The sequence below is a fragment of the Chelonia mydas genome, chromosome 21, assembly GCF_015237465.2.
Source record: "Chelonia mydas isolate rCheMyd1 chromosome 21, rCheMyd1.pri.v2, whole genome shotgun sequence".
In the NCBI taxonomy this organism is placed as follows: Eukaryota; Metazoa; Chordata; order Testudines; family Cheloniidae; genus Chelonia; species Chelonia mydas.
This window is the reverse complement of record NC_051261.2, coordinates 15624803-15637621: the sequence shown is the minus strand read 5'-3', so window position 1 is coordinate 15637621 and position 12819 is coordinate 15624803. Positions and strand designations below refer to the sequence as shown.

The 12819-nt window shown below is 44.5% G+C and overlaps 1 protein-coding gene across 9 annotated transcripts in view; it reads left to right on the top strand.

Annotated features, from left to right (window-relative positions):
- Window positions 1–12819, top strand: part of PPP1R12B (protein phosphatase 1 regulatory subunit 12B) — a 173387-nt gene that overhangs the window by 148577 nt on the left and 11991 nt on the right. For 8 of the 9 annotated variants that reach the window (XM_037885321.2, XM_037885319.2, XM_037885318.2 and 5 more), the window contains 5 exons: window positions 2142–2158; window positions 2804–2951; window positions 4484–4588; window positions 4892–4945; window positions 6472–6522. In XM_037885321.2, coding sequence (XP_037741249.1) covers window positions 2142–2158; window positions 2804–2951; window positions 4484–4588; window positions 4892–4945; window positions 6472–6522 — 375 coding nt within the window. The remainder of the gene's footprint in view (window positions 1–2141; window positions 2159–2803; window positions 2952–4483; window positions 4589–4891; window positions 4946–6471; window positions 6523–12819) is intronic. The other variant, XM_043533339.1, reaches the window with a different exon arrangement.

Genomic DNA, 12819 nt, shown 5'->3' with positions numbered 1-12819 from the left:
TCTGATACACCTTAAGGTTGTACTTGAGTTAAACTGGATGCAGGCCTCATGCTGCTGGAAAGTTGACAGAATGATGTGGTGCTTTTCCCAGTTGCTCTGTTCTTGCTCAGTTTCTGATTTTTAGGTTTTTTTCACCCTGCCTGCTCATAAGAATAGTATAGCCAAGGAGAGTATATAGAACCCTTTGCTGTGTATTTCTCCATGAACATGGAGAAGCCCCCTGGACTTCAGACATTGCTAGAAATGCTGAACAGTCTAACAAGACTGCAAGCCTAGTTTTGAAGCCTAGGTGGACTTTTCACTATCAAGCAGTTTGAGATAGGGTTGCCAATTTTGATTGGACATATTCCTGGAGATTTAATTTCATGACATAATCTTTAATTAAAAATTCATCTTTAATTGGAGACTCCAGGACAATCCTGAAGGGTTGGCGACCCTAGTTTGAGAGACAACTTCAAGCTAAATCCTGGGTCTTAGCCCATGACACCCTGAAAGTCTTCAGATCTCACCTCTTGAAAATGGACAAGTTATCCACCCAAGTGAGGCTTTTAGCATTACATTTTACAGCATATTTGATTAGCTCAAGTCCAACAAAGGAGAATTAACTGGGGGGGCATGGGTTTAAAACAGGGCCCACTTCTGTCCTGCTTTGTGCTGTCACTTGCACTAGTGCAATGGGTGTAAAGCATTAATACTGTGATATAGTAGCATTTTACACCCATTTTAGAGGTGGCAAAACTAACACAAGGTTCAAAACAGGGAAAATTGTGGTCCAGTTGGCATTGGATTATATAAATTAAAACTTTGATAAATGTCTATAAAATACACACAAGGGTTACAGAGATGATGGAAGGACGTGTTGGGACCATACTTGTGATGGTGGATGCTGTGTCATCTATGCCACTACTGTTTGACTTCTGCACTTGTATGTAATGGAGAACGTTCTAACCCAGAAGACTCTTTTTAGCAAGCGTGGCTTACCGCAGCTAACCTCTAGCAGACTGTTGTGCCAAGCCAAACTATGCTCTGATTTATTTTATGTATAGGTTGGCTCAGATTGTCTTCGGTTTAAGAGCACAAGTGGGCTGCAGCAGATGCAGTGCTAAGAATAGAACTGCAGGGGTGGTTTGGAGGTTGGTTGAACTCGCAGGGAAATGCACTCTGCACCGAAAATTCCAAACCATCTCGCCCAGTGCTCTGCAGCCAGGGTCCCCCAAAGTTTCACTATGCTCAGGTACTGCTGTGTCCCCTCAGCACTCTTGAGTAACTTCTGAAAAGAGCATTCCTTCTGCTGGAAATTTGCTTTATGTGTGAGATGTTCAGCCATGAAAACAATGCCGATTTGCAGATTTTCAGAGTCTAACACAAATACGCAGGGGGAAGGAGAGAGGGTTGTCTTTGTGTCATACTTTCCCATGCTGTTCTCATCTATCTCACTCAATGGACGCTTCTTCCATCAAGGTTAGAAGGCATGCATTCATACCTTTGGTGTGAATCGAAGGGAGATCTGACAACCAATGAATTATTCGTTTCATGACGAATGTCCCTTCCATGAATGAGATTTTGAGTGCAGTGCACACACAGTCGCAGTCTTCACTAATGGATATTTTAGGCTTGCATTTAAGGATATGTAAAACGTAAGCCATCACTGGTCTTGATAGGGTCAGAATTAAAGTCAGCCTAATGCGAACTAGATGGAGGAAGTTTAACATACAGCCAATGGATTTAAAACTGCCTCCATGTAAAGGAATCTCATTGCAGTCTTTATTACAGACAGACAGACACACACACTCCTGTCCGACTCCACTTTCCTCCCTGACAGTCATCCCCACAATGTTATGATTTTAGAAACTTGGATTTTGCCCAGTGTCTTCAGTACCTGTCATTCCTTCTCAGTAGGTTGAAACCTGAAATGCTGCAGTGAAATCATAGCAATTGAGAGGTTATGGGAAAAGATCAGAGATTTGTGGTTTGGATACGTGAGACAATACAGTTTGGATAAAGCTTGTAGCAGTGTTCTTGGGGCTTGATTTCAGAGTTGGAAAGTAGCTCCTAAGTGCTGTGGCTGCAATTCTTGAGTTGACGTGTTAATGTTGTCTCACTTGCTAATCCTGTTTTCTTTTGTCTCCCTCTTCCTTTAGCATGAAAGACTTTCCAGGTAAGAGCTTTACCATACACATTTTCTAATTAATAGGTATAAATGGTATATTTGTCTTGCCTCCTACATTCACAGCACTCTAAATGAGTAGCATTTCCTGCTTATTGGAGATGAAACAGGGATCAGGGTCCAGGACTACGTCAATTCCAAAAAGGGTTCCCTTGGTATAAGTACTTGCCTCATGCAAGTTTTGGAACCATTCTTCTCCCAGAAAGAAATCACATAGGCAGTGACTCAGCAAGGGGAAAGAAATTATCCTTTTCACTGCCGTTTGAGTGGGTGGGGAACCTCTCCGCCAGCAAGGCAGAACCATACCTTGGGGGAAAGGTTGGCAGAAACCGCTGACTTGTATATCCTTGTTTGGCGGGGATGGGGCCAATACCCCATTTTCTGAGTTTCCAAGCTGTAGGTGACCACATTGTCCAGGAGTTCCTCATGTGAACTTCATTTAAGCTTTGCACTGAGCTCCAGAATGATAGCAGTGACGTGTTATCAGTGAATGTTCTGAGCTGCTTCTGGTAGGTATTGAGATGTTTCTTGGAAGGCTTGAGTCCTGACCAGTCACGGTCACACTGACCGCATCTTAGCTGTTCCCAGGCTGATCTCTACTCTTCTCTACTAGAGTTGGATCTTGTTTGTTTTTAGGTTGGAATCAGCAGGTACAAGCCCTACCTCCAGTGACTCGTACAGCGATCGTGCCGCCAGCCGCTCCGGCGCTTACACCAGAAGAGAGAACCGCCTGGCTTCCCTCAGCAGTAGAACAGAGGAGGACACTAACAGGGACTATAAAAAAGTAGGGCTCTTTTATATGTAATATTTCTACCCCATCTACCCATAAGAGCTGCCTATTTGAGCTGTAGCCTTCTTGCAGAAACCTGAGGTCTGCTGGGAGGAGCTGTGAAAGATTAAAAAGGGAGAGTTTTCAGGAATCACTAAGTTACCTTGCAAGCAAAGGGTTATTTTATCAGCCCAGCCATCTCAGGGTTTGTTTCTCCTGACTTCACTGTCTGTTGGAATCACGCTCCTTCAAAGATATAAAAGAACCATGGACTCAGGGAACGAGAGACGACTGAATCCACAGGAAAGAGGCAAACAGGCTGAAGAAGTGCTCCAGCTCAGAGTGGTTTGCTTTGTTAACATGCAGCTAGTGTACGAAGTTCCGTCTCAGGGGGATTTCTCAAATGACAAAGATGAAAGCATCTGAAAAGTAGCTACACAGTCTGAATGGCATTTCGGAAGGCCTTATCTTGCATTATTGCTGGGTAATGTTTGCTCGGTGTTTATAACCACTGGTTTTCATTACAGTCTTCATCTGCTTTGAATCAGCACCAGGATGAAACCTGGAATGCTAGTCGGCAGGGAAAACCAAAATACGTTGTTTGGTATTATGAGCTAAGGGGAGCGTACTATACGTCCGTGGGTTTTAAGCTACCACCTTATATAGCTATTTTGGAAGAACCTAATTTAACTCTTGCCTTAATCCTTCAATAACTAAAGCTAAGGGGTGAAATTATTCTTTAACCTGATCTTAGAGCAGAGAGGAACGTGTGTGTGTGTAAAATAAATGAAATAAAATATGGTAATAGCAAGTCACAACTGTTGAAAGGTGAACAGATTAAGGTGATCTTAATTCCCAGGGATGTGAAACCCTAGAAGGTACTTCAGTTTAGTTTTTTAAACTAAAAACTAGTATGGTGAGAGAGGACTCCATCTGAATTAGAAACCAGTGTCTCCTTAACAGCCAGTCAGCGTGCAGGACTATAATGTTCCAGCACAGTTTGCCTAAAGGCGTTTGTCTTGCCTCTCTGAGAGGTGGGAAATACTGATGGACTCAGGAATTGGTGAGGCTGGTAATCTTCCTCCCTGGTAAAATTTCTTGACTGTTATTTCTCTTCCTTGAAGTGAAACCATGTAAGAGCAGAGCAACACACTCTCAGCTGAATTATAGGTTTAGGTCTGGTCAGCCAACTCAGTGATGTTGATTGAACATCTGAGTTCTTTATTATATTAAATTATTAAGACAGGCAAGCCATTCTTAAAAATGCCACAGGCAGTAGACAAAGAAAAGGGATTTTAAGAAACTACAAAAGCCACAACGGACCTTCTTAATTTCTTTTATGGAATCAGTTTATTAGGACTGGGGAGGAAAAATCAGCGCAGAAGAGTTGAGCCATTCTTAGAAAGTGGTGGCAATGCAGAAACGGCTCTAAAACCTGCTACTGGTGTTCAGAGCTGTGGAGCAACACGTCTCCGTGCAGTTGTGACGGTTAGGCAGGCTCATACGATAGGCACAGAGCAATTCAAATACCTGGCTCCCTGTTTCAGCTCTACGAGGGCGCGCTGTCTGAAAACCAAAAGCTGAAATCCAAACTGCAGGAAGCCCAGCTGGAGCTGGCTGATATCAAATCAAAACTGGAAAAAGCAGCCCAGGTAAGGAGGAAAGGGGCTCCAGAACTGGGGAGATGAAGACAGGAGGGAGGGGGTGTTGGCTGATGAACCTATGATTTGGAGGTGCTGGTATGGTTTCCATAAAAGAAAATTGTGCTTGCTTGTAAAGTGCTTTGGATTCTCTGAAAGCTGCTATTGAAGTAGAAAGTATGATTGTTCATGGTAACTACATTAGGCTCCTTGTAAAAACAGCTTTCTTAGGTATGGAGGTTCTGGCCATTCCCTTTGTGCTGTCCCTGTGCATGCCACTCTGTTTTAATAACTTTCTATTTTTAATTGAAATAGCAGAAACAGGAAAAAACCTCTGACCGATCGAGTATGCTGGAAATGGAGAAAAGGGTATGCGTTTGTGTCCCATTCTTTGATTCTTATGTCTCTGATGTGCATGTTAGTTTCCGGAAGGCAAATGTTAATTAAAAACATGGGCACATTTTGTTTCTGCTCCATGGAATAGTGCTTGCGATAATACAGGAGTTCTGATCTTGGCTCCCCAAGCTTTTCTGCTACTGTAAAACAGTTAAACTTAACTGTCTACCTTAACACAAGATGGTACAGAACCACAATTGACCTTCCATGGTGTTGAAGGGTTATTGGCCCAGTGTGGCAATTCCTTCTACATCCTCCTCGTCTTCACTAACACAAAGGACCATCTCAACAAAAAACCCAGCCCTTTCCAGTCAAGTGGGTAGTATCTTATACCTTGAAATATGAGCCTCTGAGCACTCCCTTCCCCGATCTGAGCAGTCAAATTCACAGCAGTAGATCAAAGATTTAAATTGCCATTCCTGGCTAAAGTGATATTTTTATCCCATTGTTTACCCTGTGTTTGATTCATTAGATTTTGGAGCCTTCTGCTAGTTGTGAGGATGGGGTTTAAGTCCAATTCCTGGAGTGAAAGACCTGAGCTACTTGTGTGCAAACACATACCAGTGTTCAGAGATAGTCACATTCAAGCATCCTGAGTTTGGACAGTAGCAAAGATTCTTTCTCTTTGGCCTGCAGCCTGTACTGTCTTAGGGCATGGCTACACTGGACACTTCAAAGCGCTGTCTCGGCAGCACTCTGAAGTGCGAACGTGCTCGCATGCGAGTGCTGGGAGAGAGCTCTTCGCATGCGAGTGCTGGGAGAGAGCTCTTCGCATGCGAGTGCTGGGAGAGAGCTCTCCCCACGCTCCTGGTAATCCACCCCCACACCTTTAAAGCGCTCTGACTTGCTGTGCTCGGGGGGGAGGGGGTGTGTGATTTTTCACACCCCTGAGACAGCAAATTAGAGCGCTCTAAAATGTAAGTGTAGCCAAGCCCCAAATCTCATCAGATCTCTCCAGTTAAGCAGGGCTGAGCCTGGTCAGTTCTTCGTTGAGGGCTCTTCAGCAGACCTGTAGGTGCTGCAAGCAGTGGTGGTAGTGTTTGAGTCAATGGCTTTCTTCCCCTCTTCTGAGAGGGCTCAAGCCAGTGCTGCAGCAGGAAGTCCTGAACAATTGTGGATACTAGAACCCATAATGCAGTTTCATAAAGGGGGCATAACTGGGTTCTAGTTCAATTCCAGTTCATTGGCGGGAGGGCAGGTAGTTCTGCCTCCTCAAACTCCCCCTGCAATTTCAATCACATACAGCTTTCTTACATCCTGTCTTTAAAACGGTCTAGTAACACTGCATGTGAGTTTAACAGCTGCCATGCTCCACCCCACTGATGGCTACACTTGACTGGTAGAGGAAGTAATTCCTGCTTTTGTGAAGTGCTTTGGGATACTTTTCTATGAATGTCACTATAGAAATATAAGCTGCTATTTTTTTCTTTGAAGAAAAAGTATTGAGTTTTCCCCAAATCTGCCGCATGATCATCAGTGTTTTGAATGTTTCTAAACAGGGGAAACGAGCCCTCGAGCGGAGACTTTCTGAAATGGAGGAGGAGATGAAGGTATGAAAGAATTTGCTCACCCCTTTTTCCCTTCTGTGTTTAGGATTAATAATTGAAGAGGTTATCATGCAGGAATGGAGTATGTTGTGTGGGAGGAGGTGCCCAATGTAACCCTCTGTGTGTGTCCCTTTATGCAATCTTGACTTGAGTTACTGACCATGTTCTCAGAGCATGGTCTGATACTAGAATTGCTGTATATGATCACTCAGTCATTTGCACCTCACGCTGGATCTGTGCCCGTGCTGTTTGATCCCACAACCGTGAAAGCCATTTCTCCCAGAGTGCTTTCAGAAACTGACCCTCTGTGATCTCCTGGGTGAGCTTTGGTGTGCTGACCCTGCATGCCCTGGAGTAGTAGGCAAGCTAAAGTAAAGCCCTCAGTGTTTCATTTCATGTGAACTGGAAAGGCAAAGGAGTTTGTCAGGGAGGTGATGCTGGCTTTGAGAAGTCTCACACAGCAGCCAGGGGAAAACTTAAAATGATTGTACTTCTGCCCTCCCTTCCGAGAGCACGTTGCTGGAAGGAAATCTCAGTGAGTCATCTTGGAACAGAAGATTGTTGTCAGACTTCCCTATATTTGTTCCCTCTTACCCCCATTGAAATCTACAGGGATGCTCAGTAGCATGTGCCCTCTCAAAGCAGCGACTGCCCCACTCAAACAGCTCCTTTGCTTTGCCATTTCTCCTGCCAGTCAGCTGCATGGAAGGACTGCCATCCTCGCTTGAAAGCCCTGAGCTGGCTGGCACTGCTCTGGAGTCAGCTTATTCTGATGTGGGGGAGGCAGCATGTTGTGCTGTCCCAGTGAACCGAAGGCTTTAAGCTGGTTTTGCAACGTTACATCATCTTCTGTAATACGCTCATGCTGACATTGATAGAATGCACCTCTTTGTTCTCTCCCCCGGTTCGTTTCCCTTTGAACGCAATCCAAGTGGGATGTAGCTTCACCACTTTAAACAAAAAGAAGGATTCTCCTCGTGAGGGTTAAGAGCTGCTGAACCCCCCTAACCTATTGCAGTGATGAAAGCAATTTCCTGCCTTTCTGGAGATGGTTCCAATTTCACATTTGCTCAAAGGAGCTTCAGATTTTTACTGAGCACAATGAGTCTTTGAAGTAAAGCTCCAGTTGGCTATTCCTGTATCTTAAATTCAAATTACTAGAGGATCTTGATTCCCTGGTTGTAGACAAGGGCTCAGAGATAGTCCTACAAAGTGAGGTTCTGGGCACAGTCCGGAGATGTCAGTGTCCCAGAAAGGCCACGTTACGACACTGTCACATATAATTGCATGCTCACGTAGGGAGGCAGACATCCTGCTACCATGTAAGAACCTGAATAGAGTAGGGAGAATGAAGAACTTGGAATGTAATTGTTAATTGTGGGTAAACAAAGCTCAGCTGGAGTCTTTGTGGATGGACCTTCAAACAGCAGTTTGATTAGCAGAAAATAAGTTTGAAATCCCCACTTACTAGCTGGTGGGAGAAGAGGGAGTGGAGGCTAGATGGTCACATGTATACATTTATTTTAAATATAAGCACCAGAATAGTGAGCATTTCATCACCACAGAGACATTGTTCTTGCTTGTAGCCATGAAAATGTGACTCTCAGGGTAACCGTGTTCCCCTATTTTTACAGCAGTCACACTAACAGTGGGCTTGTCTGTATGAACACTTAGTTTTCAGCAATCTGAGGTGTAAATCTTCCTCGTGGTAAGTATGCATGTGGACCACAAAGCAGCTTAACCTGCAGAGTAAACAGGCCAATCAATGGCCCGTCAGTTCTGTGTGCTTCAGTGCATTTGATGCTGACAAACTACTGAGACTGGCCTACCAGAGCCCCTGGACTGACACTTACTCTTTTCATCAACTGCTTTTACCCATTCATAGCCTCACTTTACTGTGCTCCTCCCGAAGAAAGCAGCCAGAGTGACCTGGTGTTAATAGAACAAAGATAGATTCACCCTGACTGCAGCTCCTCTGTGCTGCCATTACGTTTTGACTTTGTTACTCTTGCAGAAAGTTCATAAGAATGCTGTCAGACCCTGCTGTGTTGTAGCATTTCTTGGCTGCCAGCCACTCATTAAGAGGGTATAAATTGCTGAGCTAGAAATGTTAAATGAGGCAATGCTTGTGAGCACTCAGGACTGTTAGAAAAGCAGACTACTCACTATTGTCTTACATCTTTCCTGAAAGTGAGAGAATCGACACTGTCTTATCAGCTGAACGAGAGAGTTAAGAGAATAAGCATTTTAATCGCTAATGTGTGAATGGCACTATGAAAACTAAAGCATTTACCTGTGTGCTTGTGTGTCACTCCCAACACTGCCACCAGAGAGGAACCTGCTGACCTCCATCTTCCCCTTGCTTGCTAGTCTTGTATATTCTCTGCCTAGCGAACTGAAGTGGTGTCAGTTGAGCCAGTTCACTAGGTTTCCTTTACACGGAGAGCATAGAGGCGTGGGGTGTTCCAATAATCCAACATCTTGGGTCACTGGCACGAGAGTTAATCCTGTAATTTTCAGAAGGTTTCCTTCCATTAGTCATAACAAGTTTTGAGTTAATCTGGGTCTGACCGATTTCCAAGTTCCCTGTTCCTTTGGTATTTGTCTTGCTCTCCTCCTGCTCTGTGCATCAGGTGTCCTTCAATAGACTGATCCCAACCAGAGTGAATAGAGAGGACTTGAATCCCATTTCGCAGACTCTCTAGGGCTAGAGAAGCAGGTGAGGATCACACACAGTGCTTGGGCATACCGGGTAGAAAGCTTTTCTGCCCCATCTTGTGCTTCAGAATACTAGTTACTTGGCTCCCCCAATTCATGGACTTAGCCTGATGCTAAGGTAGCAACCAAAAAGCAGGGAATAGCATAAAGAAGAAAATAGCTGATCCTGAGAAACCTTCAGTGCGTGAAGAGAAATGTGCACACAGACACGCTCTTGCTGAGGTGATAGAGCAGTGCAGAATGTTTCCCTGACTAAATCTAAGGTGTGCTGATCTGACTGAAGGTGCAGGAACCTGGTTAGTGAAGCAGAAAGAAAATTACTATTTATGATGCATTGAATTCAATGCCCAAGCTCCCAAGATTGCTCCATTCTCCTAAAACAGGATACAGGAAACTTCCATTGAAATCAGTGGAAGCTGCCCATATTGGCAGCGGAAGAGGGATCCCAGCATTTGGTGAGATATGTTTGCACTGAGCCCTCTTGAAATAGCTGGATGCTCTAATGCACGGATTCTCAAACTGGGGGTCATGACTCCAGGTCATGACAGGGGAGAGGGATAGCTCAGTGGTTTGAGCATTGGCCTGCTAAACCCAGGGTTGTGAGTTCAATCCTTGAGGGGGCCATTTAGGGATCTGGGGCAAAAATTGGGGATTGGTCCTGCTTTGAGCAGGGGGTTGGACTAGATGACCTCCTGAGGTCCCTTCCAACTCTGATATTTTGTGACTCTTCAGGGGGTTGTGAGATTGTTATGTTGGGGTTGCGAGCTGTCAGCCTCCACCCCCAAACCCCGCTTTGCCTCCAGCATTTATAATAGCGTTAAATATTTTTTTAAAAAGCATTGTTTTATTTTAATTTAAAAAGGGGGGGGGGGTTGTCGCACTCAGAGGCTTGCTATTTGAAAGGGGTCACCAATAGAAAAGTCTGAGAAACAGTGCAAATGCATTGCATTTGACTGATGCGGGCCCAAGATGCTGGAAATTTTGTTCATGGACAGCTGGATTGGACAGCTGTTCTGTAGCCCAAGTACCTAGAAAGGCAGTGAGCAATTATAGCAGTCTCACTCAGGATCTGGTATTTGCTGTTGGCTTTGGGCCTGGCTCTTTGGCCATTACCAGGCTTTCTTTGAGTGTAAGAACTGGAAAGCTGGCTTTCCCCGCAGTGCTTCACCTTGCTGGGAGTGTACACGCATCCACACGGTAGTCTACCCCAGATGATTGTAGGTTGCAGTGCTGCTGAGGCCAGGCTGTGCTGAGATGCTGGCATTCTGGGGTTTGGATCCAATGTCTGTACTGGAATATGAACATTGTCTCTAAATCAATATAATGTTTTCTCTCAAATACATGCCTCTCATTTTACAGCTTAGATCTATTTTATGTTTGTTCTATTCTTGCCAGCCATACAACTCCAATGAAACACTGCAGCTTAACTAAAATACCAAGAGGGGACGGCAGTTCTCTTGGTGTCTGCTTTGATAGCAGTATCGTAAGCGTATCAGTCTCTCAATATTTGGCAATTGACGACATATTTGAGGCTGACTGCTCTGGCCTAATAAAGGTGCATGAATATTCATAGTGAGAGACCAGTTTGGCCTGGACAAATTAGGGATAGACTATGACTCATTTCCCGAGTGTAGGATATTGCCTCCCTGAGATTCACGAGGAGATTTCTTTCCAATTCCATTACACATGTTCATTGCAATGTGCTAAGGCCATTGTTTGTTCGTTCATATTGATGTGTAAACTGCACTCATTTTGCCAATCAGCTGAATGCTAAATCCTTTTGCAAATCCTCACTAATTTTCTCCTTGCACCAAATGCATAACTTACTCTGCCATTGACACCAGTGATGAATTTGGCCCCTTGTATCAAATGTTCAATGCTACATAAAATGAATCGTGCTGGTGAATGTAAAAACAGACTGAGTAGCAGTAGCTGTTTTGTTACTTGTAACGAGCACATAATTTAAGTTTGACAACACTTACATTAAGCCACTTCCCTCTATTCACCCCTGCTGCTTATGTTTATCTTCCAAGGCTTTAGGGTTAGCTCTCCTGGTTCCTGACTTGTTCAATAAAGTACTTTGTCCCTCAGTTCCATCTTAATGGTATTTGCTACTGGTTTATGGCATGGGGATCTCAAATGCCCTTTGCAGCTGCCCTTCTCTTTAATACACAGGTACAGCCCTCAGATGCTGCAGGTCCCAGCCTGCAGTGGCCCCTCTGGTGACTCTAGTCAACACTGGTTTATGCAAATTAGGTGTAGTCCTTCAGCTCTTGCCTGTACAGTTCAGGAAAGACCAGTTGCTCCAGTGAACAGAGGTCTCCTTTTTAATCCACCATATTGGCTAAACTGCACAAATGGCATTACCTTTCCAGTGGCTGCCTCCCCTCGTAACCCATCCACCGTATGCCCACCCACTCGGAGGAGCGTTCGACTCTTTGAATTTTCAGAGAACACAAGATTTTAAACTGACGTGATCAGGGCCTAGATTTTTTTCACTTTTGAATTTAGGATTGTTCTTCTCATGCCTGTTTCAGTCTCTGCTCAACTTCCCTGCACCCGTCTCCACGATACAGCCTTGTATCTAGCACATGCTTTGCCTCTGTTGGACTGGCTAGTGGTTGGTCCTGCTGGGAAAAGGAAACTGTCAAGTCCTCAGTCACTTCCTGTCACTTGAACTGGGCATGTGTGTTGCCATTCGTGGCATAAGAAGAAGATCATCTCTGAATAATGGCTGACATGCAGCTAGTGTCTGTGTTGCTCTCACTGGTTTTCCTTTTACTGTGTGTCTTCCATGCTTTCCTTCATCTTGCCTTTTCCCTCTCCTGTAGCAGCTATAACCGTACTAATCTCTCATTTTAACAGGTTTCAGAGTAGCAGCCGTGTTAGTCTGTATTCGCAAAAAGAACAGGAGGACTTGTGGCACCTTAGAGACTAACCAATGTATTTGAGCGTAAGCTTTCGTGAGCTACAGCTCACTTCATCGGATGCATAAGTGAGCTGTAGCTCACGAAAGCTTACGCTCAAATACATTGGTTAGTCTCTAAGGTGCCACAAGTCCTCCTTTTCTCATTTTAAGGTATTCATCTCTATATTGCCCTGGGTCCATTGATTTCTTTTGTTAATTGAGAATGCTGTGTTCCTAGTATGCCTGCTGTTTAGTGTGGCATCATGAAGAAATATATTTCTCTATTTAAAAAAGACTAATTCATTGGGAGCTGGGTGGCTTGAGGCACTGAATTTTCACTGACTGAGATCGGGGCTCAAATTTAGCTTGAGTGGCTGAGAGAAGAATTGAGTGGTGATCTCGGAGGGGATGCATGAACACATGCACTTTGGCACAATCGGTAGATGACCAGGCACCCGAGTAGGAGATGCTGCCGTTCAGGGTGGCAGAGTGGTGAGGGACACAGGATGGAATTGCAGGTCTGCAGCAGATGCACTGATAAAACTATGTATGTGCCTTAGTCTTCATATGGGGATGGATGGTACTTGGGTAGAGAGTGAGGCAGATCAGAGGACTGTAAGGTACAGGTTAGCCGTCCCTTTGCTGTTGGAAATAGCTCTGCAGGCTGGAGAGTG